This window comes from Trachypithecus francoisi, unplaced genomic scaffold (assembly GCF_009764315.1).
Source record: "Trachypithecus francoisi isolate TF-2019V2 unplaced genomic scaffold, Tfra_2.0 Lachesis_group5, whole genome shotgun sequence".
In the NCBI taxonomy this organism is placed as follows: Eukaryota; Metazoa; Chordata; class Mammalia; order Primates; family Cercopithecidae; genus Trachypithecus; species Trachypithecus francoisi.
In genome coordinates this window covers 95,666,280-95,693,668 of record NW_022681470.1, presented here as the reverse complement: position 1 = coordinate 95,693,668, position 27,389 = coordinate 95,666,280, and the positions used below count along the sequence as shown (strand labels likewise).

Sequence of the window (27,389 nt, the reverse complement as noted above, 5' to 3'; positions counted from 1 at the left end):
ATCCTCAAATCAATCAAACGCTAATTAAGGAAAATAAAAGGGGTTTAAAGTGATACAGGAATAATCTTTGGTATGACCCAAATTGTGAGATCCTGCTGTGAATCAAAGAAAGATTGGAATAAATCCGAATGATTACATGATATTGCTAATAAAGCAGATTTGAAAATAAACAAAAGATCCATTCACAAATGTATATGCATAGATACTTTATTCAGGGAGTGAAAGGAAAGTGGACAGGTGGTAGAAGCTCATGCCCAGGCACTTGACAGACACAGAAAACATCAACAGAATTCTCTGATGGTTCCCAGGGACAGAGCTGCTGGTCTTTCTTCCAAAGCTCTGGGAACGGGCACTGCTGAGGACTTCCTTTCTAAGTCTCCACCTGGATAGTGGCAGTATGGCAGCATCATAAAGGGAAGCTTTTGCTGTCAGGGAACATCACGGGCAGATCACTGGCTAAGGGGAAAGAAGCTCCCATGTATCCCTGGATGGCTTTGATGAGAAGATGCAGGTGAAGCTGTGGAATGAGGTGAGCCAAATATCCTTATCCTTTCATGGTCCTGATGAACCCTGAAGCTGTTACTTGCTCTTGGGTGGATACTTTGGCTGGCAGGGTGGGGAAGGTGTCACAGGAGGATATTTCTGCTGACACTGCTGAGGTGGGCAGGGCTGTGGACACTTCGGTGGTGGGCAGGGCTCAGGGCACTTCGGGGATGGACATGGCTCTGGGCACTTTGGCGTGGGGCACACAGGAGGTGGCTGGCAGGGCTGCTTGCACTGCTGCTGTTGATAAGACATCCTGCTGGAGTCTCAGAATCTGAAAGAAATGATATGACAGTGTTTTGGGAAGGGACTCCTCCAGAGAGAGAAGCCAATGCTTATGTTATACCATGGCATGTAATTTATCCAATCTCCAGGAAATTATTTTAATTCTTAATTCCCTTTTCACAACTTTCTGGTTTCTCACTTCCGCTTTAACAAATTGCTTCAACAAATTGCTTCTTTGTCCCTGGGAAATCCTGTGTTTTCTCATACAATTTTTCCAAATAAATTATCTCTGTTATAAAGAATCAAGCATGTTATTTCCCTGAAAACAACCAATTCAAGAAAGGTGGTCACAAGTTCAGACCCCCTGGACAATCTAATAGGCTATTGCTTTCATCATTATCTGTTATAAAGTCCCAGTGGGCTGACTTGGGCATAGAGCAAAGGGCTGCTCAGGGAGAGCTGTAGTCTCTCACACCTGCTAAGACACAAACCTTTGTAAAGGACACTAGAAAGACAGAGAATAAAGAAAAATCCTTGTTCTTTTTTCTTCTTCATATCAAAGGTTACCCCTTAACTTCTCTGTCTGTAAGGATACCTACCTGTATAACAAAAGAAAGCTAAAATAGCATATCATTGTGTTCTAACCCTAACTTTTCATCCACTAAGTAGCATCAAGTCAACGTTCATAGGATTGGATCCACCAAACGTGCTATATTCAGATTAAACTCAACATTTCAGGGCACAAAGAAGAGAGGAACTCAAGGAAGCAGACTCACCAGGTTCTCCAAGGCAGATCGGTGCTCAGGTACCAGGGGTTTAGGAGTCGTGCAGCAGAAGATCTCTTTATAGAGCCTGCTACCTCACCCAGCAGGAAGTGAAACTACCCAAAACAATGCTGATCCAGCAATTTCTTAAGCCAAATGGAAATTTATCCATGACTGGCATGTGCAGGATACTCAAAATAGGAAATACCCTGTGCTGAAATCGCTCCACTGGATTAAGTGCTCCTGACTCACGGAGGCCCTGCCTTAGGTCTCAGTTTCAGTGACTTATGGCAAAGAGGGACTTGGGAGATTCTCTAACTGGTGGTCAAGGGCTCTCTTTCTTGATTGGGAGCAATGAATGCTTCCTGTCTAACACCTTCCCTAAATCATAAAACTTCCTGCCCTGATCCACTTTAGCTAAATGCCATATTGTTGACCATGAACCCATCTCCACCTGGGCTTTCCTCGTACAATTTGCCAATGTGCCAGAAGGACAGACAGACCTAACAAAGGCCTGAGTTCTGGCCCCAGATTTTTTTGCTAAGTTGTATGACCACAGCCAGGTCAACTCTCCTCCCTGGAACTGTAAACAGAGGAGCATCATACCTATCTCTGGTTTTGAAGGCACTGACCACATCTTGCCTTCTGTTGACTCTGTTCAAGCCTGAAATTTTCTGCTCCACCTCTGTCTTTTTCTCACAGAACCCTAGATTTTTCCTATATTCCTTTTGTCTTTGAAGTTGTCCTACACACCCCTCATAGAGGCACTTGTGTCCCCGGACAGATACCAGAGTGAGATCCAGTCTCCACAGTACGTTTGCTACTGCTGCTATCAAGGATGTGTACTACAGCCTTTTTATTATAGAAATGTACTCTCAGCACATTAAGGAAATAGAGAGAAGGGAACCAAAGTTACAAGCATTCATTTTAAATCTGTGTATTGAACCATGCCTATATCTTTCCCTGTGAACATCCTATAGAGAACAAAATGCATAGACTCACAGTATCTTATGGAAATAATTAGAAGAAGGTTTGCAGAGTAGAGAAGGTCGGAGGACTTAAAGTCTGAAATCTAGGGGAAAATATAAACTAAGTGTGATCCTATATGTTTGCTTTCTCTACTTCTCTTTCAAAGCAGGTTTCAGTCTTGGAAAGACAGTATTATTTTATTTGTTTGTATGTTATTCCTTTGTCTTTTCCCAAAGCCCTCTAGCCCCACAACCTACTAGATTATCAACTCACACCCCAATGTATACCTCTTATCTGTCCATTTTAGTACACATTGTTCACTCAATACATATGTTGCCAATGTGAATGTCTGTCACCTCTTTCTAAGACTCTTCCTGCAATCAGTGGGGCTTACTAAACATTGTATATTAAACATTTAAAATAATGCTGCTAGAGCTTCCTTATCTGGGCCAATAATCTGGAAGCTTTCCAAGAATGTGGTTTCATAATTGGAGAAGAAGGAAGAGGAAGATAAGAAAAAAGAGGAAAAGGAGTGACTCAAATTCTTTGGAGCACTCACCAGCTATCCTCCAGATAGAGCAAGAGCACGGAATCAACCCAGCATCACATCCCTCAGTTAAGCAGGTTAGCTTCCCAGATCTGCAACTGCTCCAGTCTCTAAGGAAGGGCTTTTGGCCAAGATCACCACTGGCCAGATGCTACAGAAATAGAACTATCATGTCAGCACCTTGAGGCCAGGTGTTTACAAATAGTGTTCTCACCCAATGCTTCCACATGCCAAGTACAGTGGGTGGAGTAAAGGGATTTCACTCAGTAGGTCCCCTGCTGCTCCCCAGAGCCTCACATCACATCTACAACACAAATCCTTAGAGAAATGTCTGATTTCTGCCATGCAAAATTGGAAAATTGGCTGCCAAATGAGATCACTGTGTGAGATAATACAGTTTGGATCATGCCCTGAGACTCCCCTTCTGAGAACACCCCTCTCAAACAGGCTGCTTATGGCAGCATTGCAGGTACCAGAGTGGCAGCAGCCCTCGTGCCCCCAGCATCTCAGACAGGATTAAGACAGGGTCGCTTTATAAGTTGAGATGGTGAACTGGAAACTCAGAGTTCCTCATAGACCAGCTACATGAAGAGCGGCCACAACATGAAGAGGGGCAGCTACCAGTCACAGCTTCCTCAGGTTAGTACATCCAGGCCCTGAGACATAGAGCAAGGCATAGTTCACACACACACACACACACACACACACACCCCATGGGTCTTTATCATCTGCATGTCTAAAGAGCTTAGCTTTATCTTCTTTAAGAGTCTGATCATCTTAAGCTCATTCCTATTACTTCTACTCCATAATTTTCTAGGGGATCATTAAGGATGAATTATTAGTATTTAAAAATGTCAGGAAAGAAAAAACACTTAACTTTTTTGCAATTCACAAAGTATATTTGAACATTATTAATTATATATTCACTTTTGTGTGTGTGTGTGTGTTTATAATGCTATGAAATTTACATCACATATGTAGCTTTGGCTACCTACTACTACAATAAAGATACGTAACTGTTCCATTACCACAAGACTTCTCTGCTCCCCACTTAAAGCCATAACCACCCTTCCTTTCCCCAATACTTACCTCTAGTAAATATTTCTCTTTTCTTCCATCTCTATGATTTCATTATTTTAAGAATATTTGAGTAAATTTATACATCATGCAAACTTTTAAGAATTGCTCTTTGTTTCATATAACATAATTTCATGGAGATCCATTCGCTTCTTGCACTTTTAATTTTGTGTAATACTTGATTCAACATTTTATCTCACATTTCAATACTATACATCCCACTAAACAAAATAGTGCTGGCAAATAAAGATTTAAAATTAAATATGAAAAAAATAAAGAAACAAAATTATGGTAAAATATTCTTGATATGCTCAGAGAAAGGTAACTGCAGTACCCCATGCATATCTGTCTTCTGCTTTTATTTCTGAATGAACGGCTAAGCATCCATTGTCCTTTCATGCTGAATCTGATAAATTACAGAACATACATATGGTAGAAAACTGAAGATCCTTAAGGTGAATGTTTTAGAAGATTGTTTAATATAATTTAAAACATTTAGAATTATACTAAAAACATGTGAAGCATGATATCATTCTCATCAACATTTATTAAAAGATAGGAAACATATGAAACAATATATTAAATGTGATTATTTATGGCTGGTGAAATTACAGATGATGTTTATTTTCTTATTTCACTTTTCAAAGTATTCTTCAAATGTTACCTATTACTGAGTAAGGAATCTTAAAATTCTACTTTGAAAAGCTGACAAGAGACAAGCCTGTCCATTGCTCAATTAGTCAGATAATGGTCTTTTTTATTTTTTGAGCATTTTTGGACAGACACTAAAGGTGGAGCTGGATGGAAGTAGCAGTTGTTTTGTAGTTATAGCTCTACATTTGATGACATCCCTTCTAAAATCTCTCTTGAAGAAAACCTCAGCAATGATCTCCATGTTCATAGCAACTGACATATGTATACAGAAGCCACAGACATGCAATAGCCATATGTATCTATAAAATAATTCACCAGGCCAGGAATGGCAGATCATGCCTGAAATCCCAGCACTTTGGGAGACCAACGTGGGTGGATCACAAGGTCAGGAGTTCAAGACCAGCCTCCCCAAGATAGTGAAACCCAATCTCTACTAAAATTACAAAAATTGGCCAGGCATGATTATGGGGGCCTGTAATCCCAGCTACTCAGGAGACTGAGGCAAGGAATTGCTTGAACCCAGAAGGCGGGGGTTGCAGTGAGCTGGCGTCACGCCCCTGCACTCCAGCTTGGGCGACAGAGCAAGACTCTGTCTCAAAAAATAAATAAATAAATTTCAAAAAATAAAACATTCACCAAAATTGGCAGATCATACTAGGGTAAAAAAATCAGGAATGAGTTTGTTTACTATGAAAGAGCCAGCCAGAGAGAAATCATAACATTGGCCATAATATGATGAAATTGAAAGAAATGGATGATTAGTAGACAGGTGATAAAGATAATAGAACATAGTGATAACAATAGTACCTAACACTAAACTGTCCTGAGAAAAAAATTAAATCAGAGACTGCATTTAAAGTATTTGGCACAGGCTACAGAGAGTACTCAAAATAGTAAAGAAACCCATGGCTAATCAAAGAGATAGAGGCAATTATGGCTGAGAAAGATATTTGTTTTTCTTTAAGACCTTTTATATCATCCTTGTTTTAAGTATGTGCCAGAAGTTTGTAGGACACAGCAAATGCAAATACATGATTTGAATGAAGTGTGCAGAAATAATAAGATAGACTGATCTTGACATTTATTCTTACATGATAAAAATGAGAGTTTACCTAAGCAGAAATTTAGGACAAAGGATGATGTTTCTGTGTTATTTGGACTCTCTACAGCTTTCCTCTGAATTCAGATAATACAAAAAAAATCTAAAAACAATAAATAGCAGTATGTTGATTTGTTGATTTGCAAAATATTAACATGTATAGATATTTTTATTCTGTGTGAAAAAATATATAATGTTTTATTCTTGTGAAAAATATATAATGTTATCTCTAATTTAGTCTACTGTTACTACTGTGGTTAGCTGTTTAGGACAATTAAAAAATTGCTCATTTAAATATCATATTCCTTCCGCTGACAAATTACCTAAATTTTAGGCTAAATCCTTATAAGAAACTGAATAGCTCATTAGCACTAATCTTTCCCAAGTTTATAAACCTTATAAATTCTACTTTTATTTTCTCCATATGTTAGATACAAATATTTAAGAGCAAAATTCAAGAGCCATTAGTAATATGCTTAGTGTTAATGAGATTAAGAAGAATATATGGTAAATTATGGAATGAATCAGATACTTCTAATTTTAAGAATCTTTTCAAGATAGTGAATGTGCATAGGCTGTGGTCTCCCTCCAAAAATGTCAAAAAGGAAAACAAAGAAACACAAACAAAATTGTGAAAAAATTTGGAGAGAAAAGACTGTTCGAACTCTTACATAGGATGAGAGTCCTGAAAATTTTACTGTAAGTTTGAGAAAGGTTAAATAAAATATGAACACTAAGAAAAACCAAACTAACTCACAATCTTAAAAGATAAACATAATTTTATGATATGATCCAGCTACCGCACATTCAAAAATTGATCTAGTACATTTTAAAATATGTCAACAAAAATAATGTGCATTCAAATAATTATGCCAGCTTTAGTCAGAATATCCACTATCTGTGATCTACCAAGATGTCCTTCAATAATTAAATGGATAAACTATGGTACATCACATCCATGCAATGAAATACTACACAGTGATAATATGGAATGACCTATCAAGACTCACAAAGACATGGTTGAATTTGAAATGCAAACTGATAAGTAAGAAATGTCAGTCTCAAAGGCTGTAAACCCATTTATATGAATTTTACAGTAAAAGGCAAACTTACACATCCAAAAAGCACAACAAACTCCAAGTTCAGTTAGCTCAATGACACCCACCATGACACACATTACAATCAAATTATCAAAAGAGAGAATCTTGAAAGCAGCAAGAGGGAAGTGAATGATCATATCTAAGAAATCCTTAAGAAATAATTGACCAAATGCTCATCAGAAACCTTGGAGATCAGGAGGTAGTGGGATGACATATTTAAAGCCATAAAAGAAAACACTTTCAACCTAGAATTCTACAGCTGGCAAAATGGTCCTTTAAAATGAGGGCAAAATTATAGCATTTCCAGAAATAAAAACTTGAGGCATTTCATTTTCCCTAGATTTTGTGTATGAGAAATGATAAACAGAGGCTCTCAGGTTGAAATAAAAGGATGCTGGAGAGAAACTATATGAAGATACAAAAATCTTTGATAAATGTACACTGGTACATAAAAGCCAGCATTATTGAAATTCTAGCTTGTAACTTCAATTTTTATTTTTATTTATTTTTTTTTTTGAGATGGAGTCTCGCTCTGTCACCCAGGCTGGAGTGCAGTGGCACTATCTTGGCTCACTGCAAGCTCTGCCTCCCAGGTTCACACCATTCTCCTGCCTCAGCTTCCCGAGAAGCTGGGACTACAGGCACCCGCCACCACACCCAGCTAATTTTTTTTTTTTTTTGTATTTTTAGTAGAGACGGGGTTTCACCATGTTTGCCAGAATGGTCTTGATCTCCTGACTTCGTGATCCACCCACCTCGGCCTCCCAAAGTGCTGGGATTACAGGTGTGAGCCACCGTGCCCAGCCCAATTTTTATTTTCTACAAGATTTAAAATGCAAATGAATACAATATAATTACAAATCTATGTTAGCAAACACACAATGTATAGAGATGTAATTTGTGAATGCAACAAAAAAAACAGGGTAGTATTGTATGAGTCTTTTTCTTTTTTCTTTTTTTTTTTTTTTTTGACACAGTCTCACTGCATCACCCAGGCTGGAATGCAGTGGCATGATCTTGGCTCACTGCAACCTCCACCTCTGGGCTCAAGCAATTACCTTGCCTCAGCCTCCTTAGTAATGGAATTACAGGCATGTGCCACCACACCCAGTTAATTTTTGTATTTTTAGTAGAGACAGGGTTTCACCATGTTGACGAGGCTGGGTATGAGTCAAATTTTTGGTGCAATTGGAATTAAACGGGTATTAATTCAAATTAAATTACTATAACTTCAGGATATTATATATTATCCCCACTGAAATGACAAAAATAGTTTCGAGTATACACAAAAGATAAAGCCAATAAAATCATTTTACTACAAAAAATCCAATAAACAGAAATCAGATAGTATTGAAAAACAAACATTACACAGAAAACAGTAAATGAAGAAAGAAGACCTTTCTTATCAGTAATTACTTTAAAAGTAAATGAATTAAATTCTCCCCAACAACACAAATTGGAAGAATGAATTTTTTAAAAAGTTCAACTGTTTGTTGTTTACAAGAGACTAACTTTATGGCTAAAGACACAAAGAAGGTGAAAGTAATAGGATGGAAAAAAGATATTCCATGTAAATAGTAGCCTAAAAAGACCAGAGGTAGCTACACTAACATCAGACATACTTAACTTTAAGTTGAGAACTGTTATAAGAGACTACAAAACACATGTATATTGATAGAGATTTTATTCACCAAGAAAATATAAAAGTTATAAACATACATTTACCAAACATCAGAAATACAAAATATATGAAGATATGGTGAGAGAAATTAAAAGAAGTTCATAGGTCTATAATAAATGTTGAAAACTCAAATAATTCACTCTCAAAAATGACTAGAATAATAGAAATTCGAAAAAATAGAGGACTTAAATATATAAGCCAATCAGACCAAATAGGCAAATATAGAACACTCCACCCAACAGCAGCAGGCTACACCTTAAAGTTTTCTCAAGAGAACATGGAAGAACACTCTCCAGGATAGACTACCTATTAGGCTACAGAACAAGTTAATATATTTTAAAAGACTAAAATCATACAATATACTTTTCCAATCACAATGGAATAAAAGTAAAAATCTACAACCAAATTAAAACAGGAAATTTCAAATTTGTGGAAATTAAACAACACACTCTTAAACAACCAACAAGTCAAATATGAAAACATAGGGAAAATGAGAAATCACTTGAGACTACTGACAACAAAACACATCATACCAAAACTTACGGGTTGAAGCAAAAAGCAGTGCTAACAGAGAAACTTATAGCCATAACCACATACATTTTTAATGAAAAAAAAAAAGTTGTCAGATCAATAACTTCATGTTACACTTGGGAAGCTACAAAAAGTAAAGTAAGCTAAACCCCAAAAAAGAAAATGTGAGCCTAAAGTAGGTTAGTAATAAAGGAAAAGCAAACAGTAGAGAAAAATCAATAAAACCATGTCTAATTTCTTTGAACTAGTCACAAAATTGACAAACTTTAGACAGATTAACTACAGGAATAAAAAAAGGTGTAAGACTCAAATACCTAAAATCTTAAAAGAGAGTAGGGGCATTACTACTGATTTTACAGAAATGAAAAAATTTGAAGAGAAATCTATATGTCAGCTTATTGGGTAACCCAGTTGAAATGAACAAAATCTTAGAAATACACTGTCTACCAAACCAAATCATGGATAAAATAGATAATTTGAATAGATGTATAATAAGTAAGGAAATTGAATCACTAATCTAAAATCTCACAAGAAAGAAAAGTGTTGAACCAGAAGGATTTACTGGGGAAGTATATACCAATCGTTTTAAAAACATTGCAAAAAAGAGAACAAAATAGAGACTACTTCCCGTTTTGTTCCATGAGGCCCACCAAAACTCTGATACAAAAACCAGACAATGCACTACAAAAAATGAAAACTACTAGCCAACATTCCGTATGAATATTGATGCAAAAAAGGCTCAGAAACATTTAGCATACCAGACAATTCCTGTGGCTCTGAACAAGATGGCCAACTGGATGCAGCCAGGTGGAACAGCTACCACTAAGGGACTGAGACGACAGGTGCACTTCTAACATATATTCAGAGGGAAGGCACTGAGAGTGAACCAAGGGAAGATCCAGAAACTAGGCTGAAAAGAGAGAATGTTGGGAGCCCTGCACAGGGACACTACACACCAGGACTGGTTCCTGGCCTCCAGTGATTCCAGAGGAACAGCTGAGATAAACTGCTAGGGAGCAACCCACTCTCACCAAGAGCCTCTGGAATCCCAGGAGAAGGAGACTCCCTCAATCACTAGGGACACTCCAGTTGACAGGGAGAGCTGCTTAGAGAAGTGACAGGGGCAGCGTGCCAGCTGATGTAGAGCCCAAAGGGTTTGGTTGGGGAGTGTCTGTAGTGGAGCAGGGCCAGGGATGGCCATCTCCCTAGGCTCAACTTACTCACCTGGGAGACTTTAGCCCCTGGGGAACTGTTGGACCTGAACTCTGCAGGGCAATCTTGCCCTTCAGATGGGGCCAGTCTGACCTGAGCACTCTGTGGTCAGTTGGTCTCTCCTGGGGTGCCAGCCTGGATGCACCTGCTTCCAGGACAAACTGAGATGATCTTGGGACCCACATCATAGCTTCTGAGCTGGCCAATCACAGCTGACAAGTGGAGAACTCCAGCAGGACAGCCGCCCATGGTCACCCACCAGCCCATCAGCTCACTCCACACACTGCAACTTCCCCTGGGCCCAAAGCAACACCCCAGATCACTTTGCCAGCCAGCATGTGTGTGCATCAATGACTTTTGCTTTCCTCTCCCTACCAGTACATGTGAGTGTGTGCCTCCTGCCCTGTCACTGCTGCAGCAAGAGTACAATCAGCTTTCTTCTCCCTTGTGAGGTCCGTTGCAGTCACAGACCCAGCCAGCCCCAATCCTGCCACTAAACTGCCCATGCCAGTATATACACTTATGCAAACACTACCATGGGAGTGAAACTAGGCACTGAAAACGGTGGAAACTCCTGAACCCAAAACAACCACCCCTAACTGCAGCACACAGAAAAAGCACACAACCTGTACCTGTCAGCACCCTACCTGCATACCAACAAAGTGTGACAACATGCACAGTCACCAACAGGGACCCCCTACACTCCCAAGACTCATCGCCTCCACCACTGTAGAGAACATCCCCACAGAGGCAAGTAGCCTAGCACCTGCAGGAACCCTGCCCACAGCCCAATAGTAGGCACCTTGCTATGCTGCCATTGCTCCTAGCACACACAAACAAGAATGGATCCCGCTGCCTCCACATTGCAAAACACTTTAGCTGACACTACCCATCAGAATGTAGTGACTAGGAGTCAGGGAGCATCCCAGCCTCCATAGCACAGTGGATTTCTAACCTGGGTGAGCCAAAGAACAAAGTCAAGCCTGATACAGTTCCATCAGAGTTACGGCATGCAGTCCAGGAGTAGGGAACTGAGTGTTGAGACCTAAAATCTTTCAGAAATGAAGTCAGTCATCTGAATTGATGCTATATCACAATCAAAACCCAAGGTTATCAAATGAGATAAAAGAAACTAAAATCCATCCAAATGTCAGCAACTTCAAAGATTAAAGGAATATAAGCACATGAAGATAAGAAGGAATCAGCACAAGAACTCTGACAACTCAAAAAGCCAGAGTATCTTTGTTCCTCCAAACAACCACACAACCTCTCTAGCAAGGGTTCTGAACTGGCCCAAGGTGGCTGAAGTGGCATAAATGAAATTTCGAATATGGATAGGAAGGAATACCATTGAGATGTAGGAGTATATTGAAACCCAATCCAAGGAAGCTAAGAATCCCAAAATCAACACAGGAGCTAACAGACAACATAGCCAGTATAGAAAAGGGCATAACCCACCTGACAGAGCTGAAAAACACTACAAAATTTATTGTTTGTTGTGTTCTAATGCTATCACATGCAATAATAACTGAATAGACCAAGCAGAGAAAAGAATCCCAGAGCTCAAATACTGACTTTCTGAAATAAGACAGCCAGACGAGAAAAGAGAGAAATGAGTGAAAAGGAAGGAATGCAGCCTCAGATAAATATGGTATTTTGTAAAGACATCTAATCTGTGATTCACTGGTGTTGCTGAAAGAGATGGGAAGAATGTACTCAACCTGGAAATGTATTTCAAAATATTATCCGTGAGAACTTCCCCAACCTAGCTAGAGGAGTAGACATTCAAATTCAGAAAATGCCAAGAACCCTAGTAAGATACTGCAGAAGAACATCAACTGCAAGATACATAATCATCAGATTCTTCAAGGTCAAATGAAAGAATAAATGCTAAAGACAGGTAGAAAGAATGGTCAGGTCACCTATATAGGGAAGTCCCTCAGACTAAAAGCAGACTTCTCAGCAGAAACTGTACGAGCAAGAAGAGATTGGGAGCCAATATACAACATTCTTAGAAAAAAGATACCAACCCAGAATTCCATGTCTAGTCAAACTCAGTTTCATAAATTAAAGAGAAAAAAGGATCATTTTCAGACAAGCTAATGCTAACAGAATTTGTTATCACCAGACCTGCATTACTAGAGCTCCTAAAGGGAGCACTAAATATAGAAAGAAAATACAATTACCTGCAACTACAGAAACACACTTTAGTACACACACCAGTGACACTATGAGGCAACCACATAAACAAGTTTGCAGAATAACCAGCTAATATCATGAAGCAATGAAATCCACATGTATCAATACTAACCTTGAATGTGAATGGGCTAAATGCCCCAATTAAAACACAGAGTGGCAAGCTGGAGAAAGAACCAAGGGCCACTGGTATGCTGTCTTCAAGAGACCAATATCACATACAATGACACACATAGGCTCAAAGTAAAGGGATGGAGAAAAATCTACCAAACAAATGAAAAACAGAAAAAATGCTGAGGTTGCAATCCTAATTTCAGACAAAAGAGACATTAGACCAACAAACATCAAAAAAGGCCCCCAAACAGCATTACATAATGGTAAGTAAAGAGTTTAAATCAACAAGAAGACCTAACTCTCTTAAATACATGTGAACCCAACACAGGAGAACTCATATTTATAAATCAAGTTCTTAGAGACCTTCAAAGAGACTTAGACTCCCACATAATAATAGTGAGAGACTGAAACATCACATGGACAGTATTAGACACATCATAGAGACAGAAAATTAACAATGCTATTCACCACCAAAACTCAGCACTGGATCAAATGCACCTGCTAATAATCTACAACTATCCACCTGAAAACAACAGAGTATATATTCTTCTCATTGCCACTTGGCACATAGTCTAAAATTCATCACTTGATAGGAAGTAAAACACTCCTCAGCAAATACAAAAGCACTGAAATCATAACAACCAATTTCTAAACTACGGCTGAATAAAATTAGAAATCAAGACTAAGAAATTAACTCCAAAACATACAATTACTTAGAAATTCAATAACCTGCTTCTGAATGTCTCTGGGGAAATCAAATTAAGGAAAAAAATCAAGAAGTTCTTAAGTTACAACATACCAGAATCTCTGGGACACAGCTAAACAGTGTTAAGAGGGAAATTTATAGCACTACAACATGGTGAAACCCCATCTCTACTAAAAATACAAAAAATTAACCAGGCGTGGTGGTGGGCACCTGTAGTCCCAGCCACTCAGAAGGCTGAGGCAGGAGAATTGCTTGAACCAGGGAGGCAGAGGTTGCAGTGAGCTGAGATTGTGCCACTGTACTCCAGCCTGGGCAACAAAGTGAGACTCCATCTCAAAAAAAAACAAGTTAGAAAGATCTCAGTGTAAAAACATAAAATCACAACTAAAAGAACTAGAGAACCAAGAGAAAACCAACTGCAAAACAAGATTATAAGAACTAACTAAAATCAGAGCCAAACTGAAGGACATTGAGACACACCCAAAAAAAATACATTCAAAAGATCAATAAATCTAGGAGATGCTTCTTTAAAAAGCTGATGAAATAAATAGACTGCAGGCTAGATGAATAAAGAAGAAAAGAGGGAAGATACAAATGAACACAATTACAAATGACAAAGGGGATATTACCACTGACTCCACAGAAATACAAATAAAAATCAGAATATTATGAACACCTCTATGTACATAAGTTAAAAATGTAGAAGAAGCAAATACATTCTTGGAAACATACACCCTCCAAAACCTGAGCCAGGAAGAATTTGAATTTTTGAAAGAACCAATAATGAGCTCCAAAGTTGAATCAGTAATAAATAGCCTACTAATCAAAATAAGCCCGGGACAAGACAAATTGACAGCTGAATTCTCCCAGCTGTGCAAACAAGAGCTTATATCATTCCTGCTGGAACTATTCCAAAATATTGAGAGGGAACTCCTCTCTAACTCATTCTGTGAGGCCAGCATCACCCTGATACCAAAACCTGGCAAAGACGCAACAAAAAAGAAAACATCAAGGATATCAAGAAATATCCTTGATGAACATCAACGCAAAAATCCTCAAAAAAATCTGGCAAACTGAATCCAGCAACACATCAAAAAGTTTATCTACCACAATCAAGTTGGCTTTACCCTTGGGATGTTCAACATATGCAAATCAAAAACTGTGATTCATCACATAAACAAAACTAAAGACAAAAATCACATGATTATCTCAATATATGCTGAAAAAGCTATCCATGAAACTCAACACCCTTTTAAGTTAAAAACTCTCAAAGTAGGTATTAAAGAAACAGACCTCAAAATAACAAAAACCATCTATGGCAGACCCACAGTCAACATCATACAGAATGGGGAAAAATTGGAGTCATACTAGCACAAGAGAAGGATGCCCTCTCTCACCACTCCTGTTCAACATAATATGGGAAGTCCTGGCCAGAGCAATCAGAGAAGATAAGGAAATAAAGAGCATCAAAAGAGAAAGAGGGTAAGTCAAACTATTTCTGTTTGTACATGACATGATTCTATATCTAGGAAACCCTATGGCCAAAGACCGAAAGCGTCTTGCAACTGAAAAACAACTTCAGCAACGTTTCTGGATTCAAAATCAATGTACAAAAATTGCTTTCACTCCTATACACCAACAACCAAGACAAGAGTCAAATCAGAAACACATTCCCATTCACAATTGCCACAAAAAGGATAAAATACCTAGGTGTACAGATAACCAGAGAGGTGAAAGAACTCTACAAGGAGAATTATAGAACACTACTGAAATAGATCAGTGGTGACACAAACAAATGGAAAAACATTTCATACTCATGAATAGGAAAAATCAATATCGTTAAAAGGGCCATACTGTCCAATTTGCAGATTCAATGTGACTCCTCTCAAACTACCAATGAAGTTCTTCACAAAACTAGAAAAAAAACTATTTAAAAATTTTAAAATTCATCAAAAATCAGCCCAAATAGACAAGGTAATCCTAAGCAAAGAGAACAAAGCTGGAGGCATCATGCTACCCAGCTACAAGCTATACTACAAGGCTACCATAAACAAAACAGCATAGTACTCATGGAAAAACAGACACATAGACTAATGTAACAGAATAGGAAATGCAGAAATAAGACAACACACCTTCTAAAAATGTGTCAAAGACAAGCAATGGGAAAAGCACTTTCAATAAATGGTGCTGGGATAACTGGCTAACCATATGCAGAAGATTGAAACTGGATACCTTCCTTACATCATATACAACAATCAACTCAAGATGGATTAAAGACTTAAATGTAGAACCCAAAACTATAAAAACTCTGGAAAACAACCCAGGCAATACTTTTCTGGACACAGGAACTAGCAAAGATTTCATGATGAAGATGTCAAAAGCAACTGAAAAAAAATTGACAAATGGGATCTAGTTAAACTAAAGAGCTTCTGCATAGTGAAGGAAACTATCAAAAAAGTAAACAGACAACCAAAAGAATGGGATAAAAATTTTGCAAGGTACACATCTTATAAAGGTCTAATGTCCAGGATCCATGAGGAATTTGAACAAATTTACAAAAGAAAAAAAAAAAAGCAACCCCATTGAAAAGTGGGCAAAAGACAGGAACAGACACTTTCAAAAGGAGACATACATGTGGCCAAGAAGCATATGAATAAAAGTTCAATGTCTCGGATCACTGGAGAAATACATATCAAAACCACAATGAGATACAGTCTCACACCACGCAGGTGGCTATTACTAAATTGTCAAGAAAAAAGAGGTGCTAGAGGGTTGTAGAGAAAAGTAAATGCTTATACACTGTTTGTGGGAGTGTAGAGTTATTCAAACATTATGGAATACAGTGTGGCAATTACTCAAAGAACTAAAATTAAAGAAAAGTACTACCATTAAAACCAGCAATCCAATTACTTGGTATATACCCAAAGGAATATAAACAATTCTATCATAAAGATTCATAAACATGTATGTTCATTGCAGCACTATTCATCATAGCAAAGACAAGGAATCAAACTAAGTGCCCATTAGTGATAAACTACATAAAGAAAAAGTGTACATACACACCATGAAATACTATGCAGTCATAAGAAGAAATCAGACTGTATGCTCTATAGGTTCATGGATGGAGCTGAAGGCCACTATACTTAAAAACTAATGCAGAAACAGAAAAACCAAATATGGCATGTTCTCACTTATAACAGCAAGTTAAATAATGAGAACACATGGACACATAGAGGGGAACAGCAGACAATGAGGCCTACCACAGGGTGGAGGTTATGGGGAAGAAAAGGATTAGGAAAAATAACTAATGGGTACTACCATTAATACCTGGGTGACAAAATAGCTTTATGAAAAACTCCTGTGATACAAGTTTAACTGTATAACAAACCTGCACATGTACCCTGGAACTTAAAGTAAAAATTTAAAAAATACCTGATGCCAAAGAGGATGCAAAGGAAAATGTCTTATATGCTCTTGGTGGGAATGTAAATTAGTACAGCCATTGTGGAGAACAGTAAGATTTCTCCAAAAAACCAAAAATAGAATTATCTTTCAAACCAGCAATCCAACTACTCTGTATCTATCCAAAGGAAAATAATTCAGATTATAAAAGGGATGCCTAAACTCCCATGGTTATTGCAGCACTATTCACAATAGCAAAGATGTGTAACATAAGCATCCATTAACAAATGAATGGATGAAGAGAAGATTGTACATACAGGCAATGAAATACTATTCCATTGTAATAAAAGGAATGAAATCCTGTCATTGGAAGCAACACAGATTCAACTGGAGGTCGTTATGTTAAGTAAAATAAATCAAGCAGAGAAAGAAAAATATTACATGTTTTTACTCATATGTGGGAGCTACAAAAGTTGATCTATAAAGACAGAGAGTAGAATGATAGATACCAGAAGCCAGGAAGGGTGTTCAGGGATGGAGAATGAAAACACACTGGTTAATGAGTACAAACATACAGATATATAAAAGGAGTACGTTTTAACATCTGATAGCAGAGTACGGTGATTACAGGTTACAACAACATATTGTATTTTTCAAATAGGTAGAAGAGAGGAAAGTAAATGTTTCCAACAAAGACAGAAATGATAAATGCTCAAGGTGATGAATGCCATAAAGTTCCTAATATCCTGACTTTATCATTACACATTTGATCCGTGTAACAAAATATCACATGTACCCTAAAAATGTGTATAGGTATTAGGAATCAGCAAAAAATAACAAAACAGAGTCTTCTTGTTTTCTACATTAGTTACATCCAAGCCACTCTCTTGCTGGAACAAATATGGTGGTGGTTGTAGTGGGGAGTGATGATGATGATGATGATGATGGTGGTGGTGGTGGTGGTAATGGTGGAAAAAATGATACCTTGCTGCAAATAAACTTCTATCAAAAGACAGCTAATTATGTGTCAGGCATTGTGCCAACAAAATTTCAGATAGTAATTCAATTTTATGCCTTAGACTAGTTTGTTAGGTAAAAGTTATATTGCTCACTTTACAGTAAAGAGATTGACATTCAGAGAAGTTGAATAATATCTTCCTCAAATCAATTAAACACTAATTAAGGAAAACTGAAAGGGGTTTAAATAATACAGACATAACCTTTGGTATGACCAAAATTGTGAGATCCTTCCTGTGGATTAAAAAAAGGTGGAAATAAATCCAAATGATTACATAATACTACCAATAAAGCAGATTTGAAAAGAAACAAAAGATCCATTCACAAATGTATATGCATAGATACTTTATTCAGGGAGAGAAAGGAAAGTGACAACTGCACAGGTGGTAGAAGCTCATGCCCAGGGGACAGACAGACACAGAAAACATCAACAGAATTCTCTGATGGTTCCCAGGGACAGAGCTGCTGGTCTTTCTTCCAAAGCTCTGGGAACTAGCACTGCTGAGGACTTCCTTTCTACGTCTCCACCTGGACGGTGGCAGTATGGCAGCCTCAGAAAGGAAACATTTTGCTATCGGGGTCATCATGGGCAGATCATAGGCTAAGGGGAAAGAAGTTCCCTGTGTATCCCTTGATGGCTTTGATGAGAAGATGCAGGTGGAGCTGTGGAACGAGGTGAGCCAAATATCCTTATCCTTTCATGGTCCTGATGAATCCTGAAGCTGTTACTTGTTCTTGGGTGGACACTTTGGCTGGCAGGGTGGGGAAGGTGGCACAGGAGGATATTTCTGCTGGCACTGCTGAGGTGGGCAGGGCTCTGGACACTTTGGTAGTGGACAGGGCTCAGGGCACTTCAGGGGTGGACGTGGCTCTGGGCACTTTGGCGTGGGGCACACAGGAGGTGGCTGGCAGGGCTGCTTGCACTGCTGCTGTTGATAAGACATCCTGCTAGAGTCTCAGAATCTGAAAGAAATGATACGACAGTGTTCACGGGAAAGGAATCCTCCAGAGAGAGACGCCAAAGCTTATGTAATACCATGGCATATTATTTCTCCAATCTCCAAAAATTTATTTAAACTCTTAGCTCCCTTTTCATGACTTCCTGTCTTCTCCTTTCCACTTTAGCAAGTTGCTTCATCGGCCCTAGGAAATCCTGCCTTTCCTCATACAATTTTTCCAAAGAAAACATCCCTGTAATAAAGAAGCAAGCATGTTTTTCCATGAAAATAACATCTCCAGGAAAGGCAATCACAAGTTCAGACCCCCTGGGCAATCTCACAGCTATTCCTATCATCATTATCTGTTGTAAAGCACCGGTGGGTTGACTTGGGCACAGAGTAAGGGCTGTTCAGGAAGAAGTGCGGCTCTCACACCTGCTAAGACACAAACCTTTGAAAAGGACACCAGGAAAATACGGAAAAGAGAAAAATACTTCATCCCTTTCTTCAAACAAAGGCTTTCCTATTAACTTCTCTGTTCATATGGACATATAACTGTGCATTTTTTAAAAAGCAATATAAAACACTGTATCATGTAGTCTAATCCTGTAGTTCCATTCACTAAGTACCATCAAACCTATCATCATAGGTTTGGATCTGCCAAACTTGACGTATTCAGATTAAATTCAATGTTTCAGGGCACAAAGAACAGAGGAACTCAAGGAAGCAGACTCACCAGGTTCTCCAAAGCAGATCAGTGCTCAAGTACCAGGAGTTTAGGAGTTGTAGAGCAGGGAACCTCTTTATAGGGCCTGCTACCCCACCCAGCAGGAAGGGTAGTTACCTAAAACTGGGCTGGTCCAGCAATGTCCCAACTGAAATGCAAATTTATCCATAACTGGCATGACAGGGATTCTCAAATTGGTAAATATCCTGTTCTGGGATCTCTCCACTGGATTAAGTGCTCCTGACTCACGGAGGCTCTGCCTTACATATCAATTTCAGTGACTTACGGCAAAGAGGGACTTGGGAGATTCTCTAACTGGTGGTCAAGGGCTCTCTTTCTTGATTGGGGGCAATGAATGCTTCCTGTCTAACACATTTTCTAAATCATAAAACTTCCTGCCCTGTAACTGAATGCCATATTGTTGTACATGAACCCATCTCCACCTGGGTTTTCCTCATACAATTTGCCAATGTGCTAGAAGGATGGACAGACTTAACAAAGGCCTGAGTTCTGGCCCCAGACTTTTTTGCTAAGTTGTATGACCACAGCCAGGTCAACCTTCTTCCCTGGAATTGTAAACAGAGGAGCATCATACCTACCTCTGGTTTTGAAGGCACTGACCACATCTTGCCTTCTGTTGACTCTGTTCAAGCCTGAAATTTTCTGCTCCACCTCTCTCTTTCTCTCACAGAACCCCAGATTTTACCTATATTCCTTTTCTCTTTGAAGTTGTTTTCCACATCCCTCATAGAGACACTTGTTTTCCGGGAGAGATACCAGAGTGAGATCCAGTCTCCCCTGTAGGATTGCTACTGCTACCATCAAGGATATGTACTACAGGCTCTTAATTTATGAATAACATGCTTCCTAGTCACCACATTAAGGAAATTGAGAGAAGGGAACCAAAGTTACAAGCATTCGTTTCAACTCTATGTATTCAACCATCCCTATATGATTCCCTGTGAACATCCTATAGAGAACAAGAGGCATAGACTCACAGTATCTTATGGAAATAATTAGAAGAAGGTTTGCAGAGTAGAGAAGGTCAGAGGACTTAAAGTCTGAAATCGAGGGGAAAATATAAACTAAGTATGATCCTATATGTTTGCTTTCTCTACTTCTCTTTCAGAACAGGTTTCAGTCTTTGAAAGACAGTAGTATTTTATTTGTTTGCATGTTCTTCCTTTGTCTTTTCCCAAAGCCCTCTAGCCCCACAACCTACTAGATTATCAACTCACACCCCAATGTGTACCTCTCATCTGTCCATTTTAGTACACACTGTTCACTCAATACATATGTTGCCAATGTGAATGTCTTTCACATCTTTTTAAAACTCTTCATGCAATCAGTGGGGCTTACTAAACATTGTATATTAAACATTTAAAATAATACTGCTGGAGCTTCCTTATCTGGGCCAATAATCTGGAAGCTTTCCAAGAATGTAGTTTTATAATTGAAGAAGAAGAAGGAAGAGGAAGATAAGAAAAAAGAAGAAAAGGAGTGACTCAAATTCTTTGGAGCACTCACCACCTATCCTCCAGATAGAGCAAGAGCACTGAATCAACCCAGCATCACATCCCTCAGTTAAGCAGGTTAGCTTCCCATATCTGCAACTGCTCCAGTCTCTAAGGAAGGGCTTTTGGCCAAGATCACCACTGACCTGATGCTACAGAAATAGAACTATCATGTCAGCACCTTGAGGCCAGGTGTTTACAAACAGTGTTCTCACCAAATGCTTCCTATAGACCATGACACATGCCAAGCACAGTGGGTGAAGTAAACAGACTTCTCTCAATAGGTCCCCTACTCCTCCCCAGAGCCTCACATCACATCTACAACACAAATCCTTAGAGAAATGTCTGATTTCTAATATGCAAAATTGGGAAATTGGCTGCCAAATGAGATCACTGTGGGAGATAACATAGTTTGGATCAGCCCTGAGACTCCCCTTCTGAGAACACCCCACTCAAACAGGCTGCTTATTGCAGCATTGCAGGCACCAGATTGACAGCAGCCCTAGTGTCCCCAGCATCTCAGATAGGCTGACTTTACAAGTTGAGGTGGAGAACTGGAAACTCACGGTTCCTCACAGACCAGTTACATGAAGAGCGGCCACAACATGAAGAGGGGAAGCTACCAGTCACAGCTTCCCCTAGTTATGACATCCAGGCCCTGAGACCTAGAGCAAGACATACTTCACACACACACACACACACACACACACACAAAACACACACACATACACCATAGTTCTTTATCTATTATCTATCTGCATGTCTAAAGGGGTTAGCTTTATCTTCTTAAGAGTCTGATGGCCTTAGGTTCATTCCTATTACTTCTACTCCGTAATTTTCTGGGGGATCATTAAGTATGAATTATTAGTACTTAAAAATGACAGGAAAGAACGAACACTTTTAATTTTTTGTGATTCACAAAGTATATTTGAATATGATTAATTATATATTCACTCATTTGTGTGTGTGTGTTTATAATGCTACGAAATGTACATCACATTCGTAGCTTTGGCTAACTACTACAATCAAAATACATAACTATGCCATTCCCACAAGTCTCCTCTGCTCCCCACATACAGTCATAACAACCCCTCCCTTCCCAAATACTTACCTCTAGCAAATATTACTCTTTTGTCCATCTCTATGATTTCATTATTTTAAGAATATTTGAGTGAATTTATACATCATGTAACCTTTTGAGAATTGCTCTTTTTTTCACATAACATAATTTCGTGGCGATCCATTCACTTTGTGCAAACACTTTTAATTTTGTGTAATACTTGATTCAACATTTTATCTCACATTTCAATACTATATATTCCACTAAACAAAATAGTACTGGCAAATAAAGATTTAAAATTAAATATGAAAAAAACAAAGAAACAGGAATTTGGTAAAATATTCTTGATGCTCAGAGAAATGGTAACTGCAACTCCCCATGCATATCTGCCTTCTGCTTTTATTTCTGAATGAAAGGCTAAGCCTGCATTGTCCTTCCATGCTGAATCCAATAAATTACAGAACATACATATGGTAGAAGAGTGAAGATCCTTACGGTAGATGCTTTGGAAGACTGTTTAATATAATTTAAAACATTAGAATTGTACTAAAAACATATGTAAAGCATGACTACATTCTCATCAACATTTATTAAAGGATAGGAAACAAATGAAACAATATATTAAACATGATTATATATGGCTGGTGAAATTACAGATGATGTTTATTTTCTTGTTTTACTTTTCAAAGTATTCTCCAGATGCTACCTATTACTGAGTAAGGAATCTTAAAATTCTACTTTGAAAAGCTGACAAGGGACAAGCCTGTCTATCGCTCAATTAATCAGATAATGGTCTTTCTTTTTTGCATTTTTGGCCAGACACTAAAGGTGGGGCTGGATGTAAGTAACAGTTGTTTTATTTTTACAGATCTACATTTCATCACATCCCTTCTAGAATCTCTCTTGAAGAAAATCTCAATAATAATCCTCATCCTCATAGCACTGACATATGTACACAGAAGCCATAGACATGCAATAACCATATGTATCTATAAAGCAGTTTACCAGGCCAGGGACTGTGGCTCATGTCTGTACTCTCAGCACTTAGGGAGGCCAAAGTGGGTGAATCACAAGGTCAGGAGTTCAAGACCAGCCTGGCCAACATGGTGAAACCCAGTCTCTACTAAGAATACAAAAATTAGCTGAGCGTTGGGGCTGGGGCCTATAATCCAGGCTACTCACAAGGCTGAGGCAGAGAATTGCTTGCACCCAGGAGGCAGAGGTTGCAGTAAACTGAAATCATGCCACTGCACTCCAGCTTGGGCAACAGAGTGAGACTCCGTCTCAAAAAACAAAACAAAACAAAAAAAACAAAACAGTTTACCAAAATTGACAGATCATACTATGATGAAAAAATCAGGAATGAGTTTGTCTACTATCCAAGAGCCAGAACAATAGAAATCACAAAACTGGCCATAATATGATGAAATTGGAAGAAATGGATTATTAGTAGACAGGTGATAAAGACAATAGAATATAGTGATAATAATAGTACCTACCACTAAATTGTCCTGAGAAAAAAATTAAATCGGAGACTGCAAATAAAGTACTTAGCACTGGCTACAGATAGTACTCAAAATATTACAGAAACACATGGCTAATCAAACAGGTATAGGCAAAATATCAAGTTCAAGTTGTTTATGGTTGAGAAAGATACTGGGTTTTCTTTAAGACCTTTTATATTATTCTTATTTTAAGAGTGTGCCAGGTTTTTAGGACAAAGCAAATGCAAATATATGATTTGAATGAAGTGTGCAGAAATAATAAGATAGACTAATCTTGATATTTATTCTTATGTAATAAAAATGAGAGTTAACCTAAGTAGAAATTTAGAACAAAGGATATTAAAAAATACTGTAATGTTTCCATGTTATTTGGACTATCTACAGCTTTCCTCTGAATTCAATTAATACAAAAAAATTCTAAAAACAATAAATAGCAATACGTTAACTTGTTGATTTGCAAAATAGTAACATGTACAGATATTTCTATTCTGCATGAAAAAATATATAATGGTTTATTCTGTGTGAAAAAAATATATGATGTTACCTCCAATTTAGTCTACTGTTACTGTGGTTAGCTGTTTAGGACAATAAAAAGCTGCTCATTTAAATATCACATTCCTTCTCCTGCAAATAACCCAATTTTTAGGCTAAATTCTTAAACTGAATAACTCATTAGCACTAATCTTTCCAAAGTTTATAAACCTTATAAATTCTACTTTTATTTTCTCCATATGTTAGATACAAATATTTAAGAGCAAAATTCAAGAACTATTAGTAATATAAAATACTTTATATTACTTTATGTTTAGTGTTAATGAGATTAAGAAGGATATGTGATAAATGATGGAATGAATCAGATACTTCTCCTTCTAAGAATCTTTTCAAGATAGTGAATGTGCATAGGCTGTGGTCTCCCTCCAAAAAAGTCAAAAAGGAAAACAGAAACACAAACAAAATTGTGAAAAAAAATTTGGAGAATAAAGACTGTTTGAACTCTAACATAGGATGAGAGACCTGAAAATTCTACTGTAAGTTTGAGAAAGGTTAAATAAAATATAAACACTATGAAAAAAATCCATACTAACTCATAATCTTAAAAGATATACATAATTTTATGATATGATCCAGCAATACCACATTCAAAAATTGATCTAGTACATTTTAAAATAACTCTACAAAATATAATGTGTATTCAAAATAATTATGGCAGCTTTAGTCATAATATCCACTATCTGTGATCTACCAAGATGTCCTTCAATAATTCAATTGATAAACTGTGGTACATCACACCCATGCAATGGAATGCTGCACAGTGATAACATGGAATGACGTGTCAAGACTCAAAGACATAGTTGAATTTGAAATGCAAACTGATAAGTGAGAAAAGTCCGTCTCAAAGGCTGTAGGCCCATTATATGAATTCTGTAAAAGGCAAACTTACGTATTCAAAAAACATAACAAACTCCAGGTTCAGCGAATTCAATGACACCCGCTGTGACACACCTTATAATCAAATTATTAAAATAGAGAATCTTGAAAGCAGCAAGAGGGAAGTGAATGTTCATATCTAAGAAATCCTTAAGAATCCAATGAATTCAATGACACCCACTGTGACACAAATTATAATCAAATTATCAAAAGAAAGAATCCTGAAAGCAGCAAGAGGAAAATGAATCATGATATCTAAGAAATTCTTTTTTATTATTATTATACTTTAAGTTCTAGGGTACATGTGCACAACATGCAGGTTTGTTACATATGTATACATGTGGCATGTTGGTGTGCTGCACCCATTAACTCGTCATTTACATTAGGTATATCTCCTAATGCTATCCCTCCCTCCTTCCCCCTCCCCACATATGCCCTGGTGTGTGATGTTCCCCTTCCTGTGTCCACGTGATCTCATTGTTCAATTCCCACATGTAAGTGAGAATATGTGGTGTTTGGAAGTGGAAGGAAGGAGTGGAATAAACCAAGTTCAGTAACTGATATTTCTAAGTTTTACATAAATTGTAACTATTACATGATCACATGTTAACATATTCCATGTTAGAATTTATCATCTATTATTTTGAAGCTAATAACTGAGTCCTTTTTTTCTTTTTGAGACAGAGTCTCACTCTGTAACCCAGGCTAGGGTGCAGTGGCACGATCTCTGCTCACTGCAAGCTCCACCAAAGGACTGACCTGAGCCTGATCCATATTGGCCAAACCCAGTGGATTGACCCAAGCCCAACCCATGTTGCCCAAAACCAGATGTCTGTCTAGACCCATGTTGGCCATAGCCAGATGATTGATGTGAGCCAGAACCATGTTGTCCATAGCTAGACTGACATGATCTAGACTCATGTTGTCCAAAACCAGAGGATTGTCCTGAGTCAGACTCATGCTGTCCAAAACCAGAGGATTTTCCTGAGCCAGACTCATGCTGTCCAAAGCCAGAGGATTGACCTGAGCCTGATCCATGTTGGCCAAAGCCAGAGGAATGACCTGAGCCAGACCTGTGTTGTCCAAAGCCAGATGTCTTACCTGAGCTAGACCCATGCTCATCATAGCCTGAGGATTGACTTGATCTAGACCCATATAGGCCACAAGTTTGACCTGAGCCAGATACATGTTGTTCGAAGCCAGAGGACTGACTCAAGCCTGTTCCATGTTGTTCACAGCGAGTAAACTGACCTGAACCAGACCGATGTTTACCACATTTGGAAAATTCATTTGAACTAGAAGAGTTTGAAAAGCGGCCACAGGAACCATATTCATGTTGACCATTACTACAAGACTGGCTACCTCCAGACTCATATTGTCCACAAAAAGAGGACTGACTTGAGCCTGTTCTCTGTTGTCCTCCAGAGTTCTGTGGTTGACCATTTTCTCGAGCTCCATATCCCCTCTGACTATAGGACTGACTACAGGAGTTAGACTCAGGTTGACCACATCCAGAGGGCTGACCTCCTGAGACACAGTCACGGCCTTGTCCTCCATTAATTCCTGACTGACAGCCTGACTGAATATAGCTAGATTGATTTACTTGCCCTCCAAATCTATGTGACTGACAAGAATTTGAAGCATTTTGTGGCCTTCCACACCCACTTGAATTGCTATAACCACATGCATGACTTCGCCTCCGACTATCTCCTGAACATGAACGGCTAGACCCAAGCTTTTGTCCTCTACTTCTTGACTGAGTAGAGTTTGATTCATGCGCACTAATCTCCAATCCACATGACAGACCACCATGACCTTTTCTTTCCCAATTCTTTGATCCAGACCCAGATTCATATTCTTCCCCAAATTCCCTAGAAGGGCTAACATGTGACTTATTGATTCTTTCCCTCAGTTCTCCAGAGCTGAAACCATGTCTCTCTTTGCCACTACTCCATGAGTGACCAGAGCTGGACCTGTGGTACCTTTTCTGAGATCCCTCTTGGTTCCCAGAGCTGGATAAATTACCTTGTCTTCCTAGCCTCCTGGAGTTGGACCCATGTCTGCGTTTCACAGTTCCCCTTGAGTGCCCAGAACCATATCCATGCTCCTCTCCCTCACTCCAACTTGAATGTCTGTAACCTGATTTATGTTCTGGGGTATCCTCTTCATCCTCTTCTGTTTCACTTTCTTCCTCTTGGTGTCGGTGACCATGTCTATGCTTCTTTGATCCTGAAGCTTTGCAGTATTCCTTGCTGAGGACCTTGTTGCAGGCCATAGTCAGCTTGAATATCATCAAAAGAAACTCAGTAAAGTCCAGTCTTCTGTCATGATCTCGATCCAGCATGTGCATGATGACATCCACTGTGTCTGGATCATCTGG

General features: G+C 38.4%; 2 protein-coding genes across 3 annotated transcripts; both read right to left on the bottom strand.

Annotated features, from left to right (window-relative positions):
* Positions 1–428: 428 nt before the first annotated feature.
* On the bottom strand, positions 429–1,629 carry LOC117075457 (small proline-rich protein 2B). The gene is made up of 2 exons (XM_033197842.1): positions 1,545–1,629; positions 429–817 (listed from the first exon to the last, which is right to left on the bottom strand). Exon 2 carries the CDS (start codon positions 796–798, stop codon positions 580–582), a length of 219 nt encoding a protein of 72 aa, XP_033053733.1. The 5' UTR covers positions 799–817; positions 1,545–1,629; the 3' UTR covers positions 429–579.
* Positions 1,630–18,160: 16,531 nt separating this feature from the next.
* On the bottom strand, positions 18,161–27,172 carry LOC117075047 (small proline-rich protein 2D-like). Of its 2 annotated transcripts, none has more exons than XM_033197078.1 (2): positions 27,149–27,172; positions 18,161–18,800 (listed from the first exon to the last, which is right to left on the bottom strand). In XM_033197078.1, the coding sequence occupies exon 2, from the start codon at positions 18,779–18,781 to the stop codon at positions 18,563–18,565; it is 219 nt and encodes a 72-aa protein (XP_033052969.1). In that variant the 5' UTR covers positions 18,782–18,800; positions 27,149–27,172; the 3' UTR covers positions 18,161–18,562. The 2 variants fall into 2 exon arrangements, with proteins under 2 accessions (XP_033052969.1, XP_033052968.1); XM_033197077.1 differs by lacking the exon at positions 27,149–27,172 and adding an exon at positions 19,512–19,605.
* Positions 27,173–27,389: the final 217 nt, after the last annotated feature.

Coding starts and splice junctions, on each gene's coding strand:
- LOC117075457 (XM_033197842.1), bottom strand. CDS start 798: ATGTCTTATCAACAGCAGCAGTGCAAGCAGCCCTGCCAGCCACCTCCT.
- LOC117075047 (XM_033197078.1), bottom strand. CDS start 18,781: ATGTCTTATCAACAGCAGCAGTGCAAGCAGCCCTGCCAGCCACCTCCT.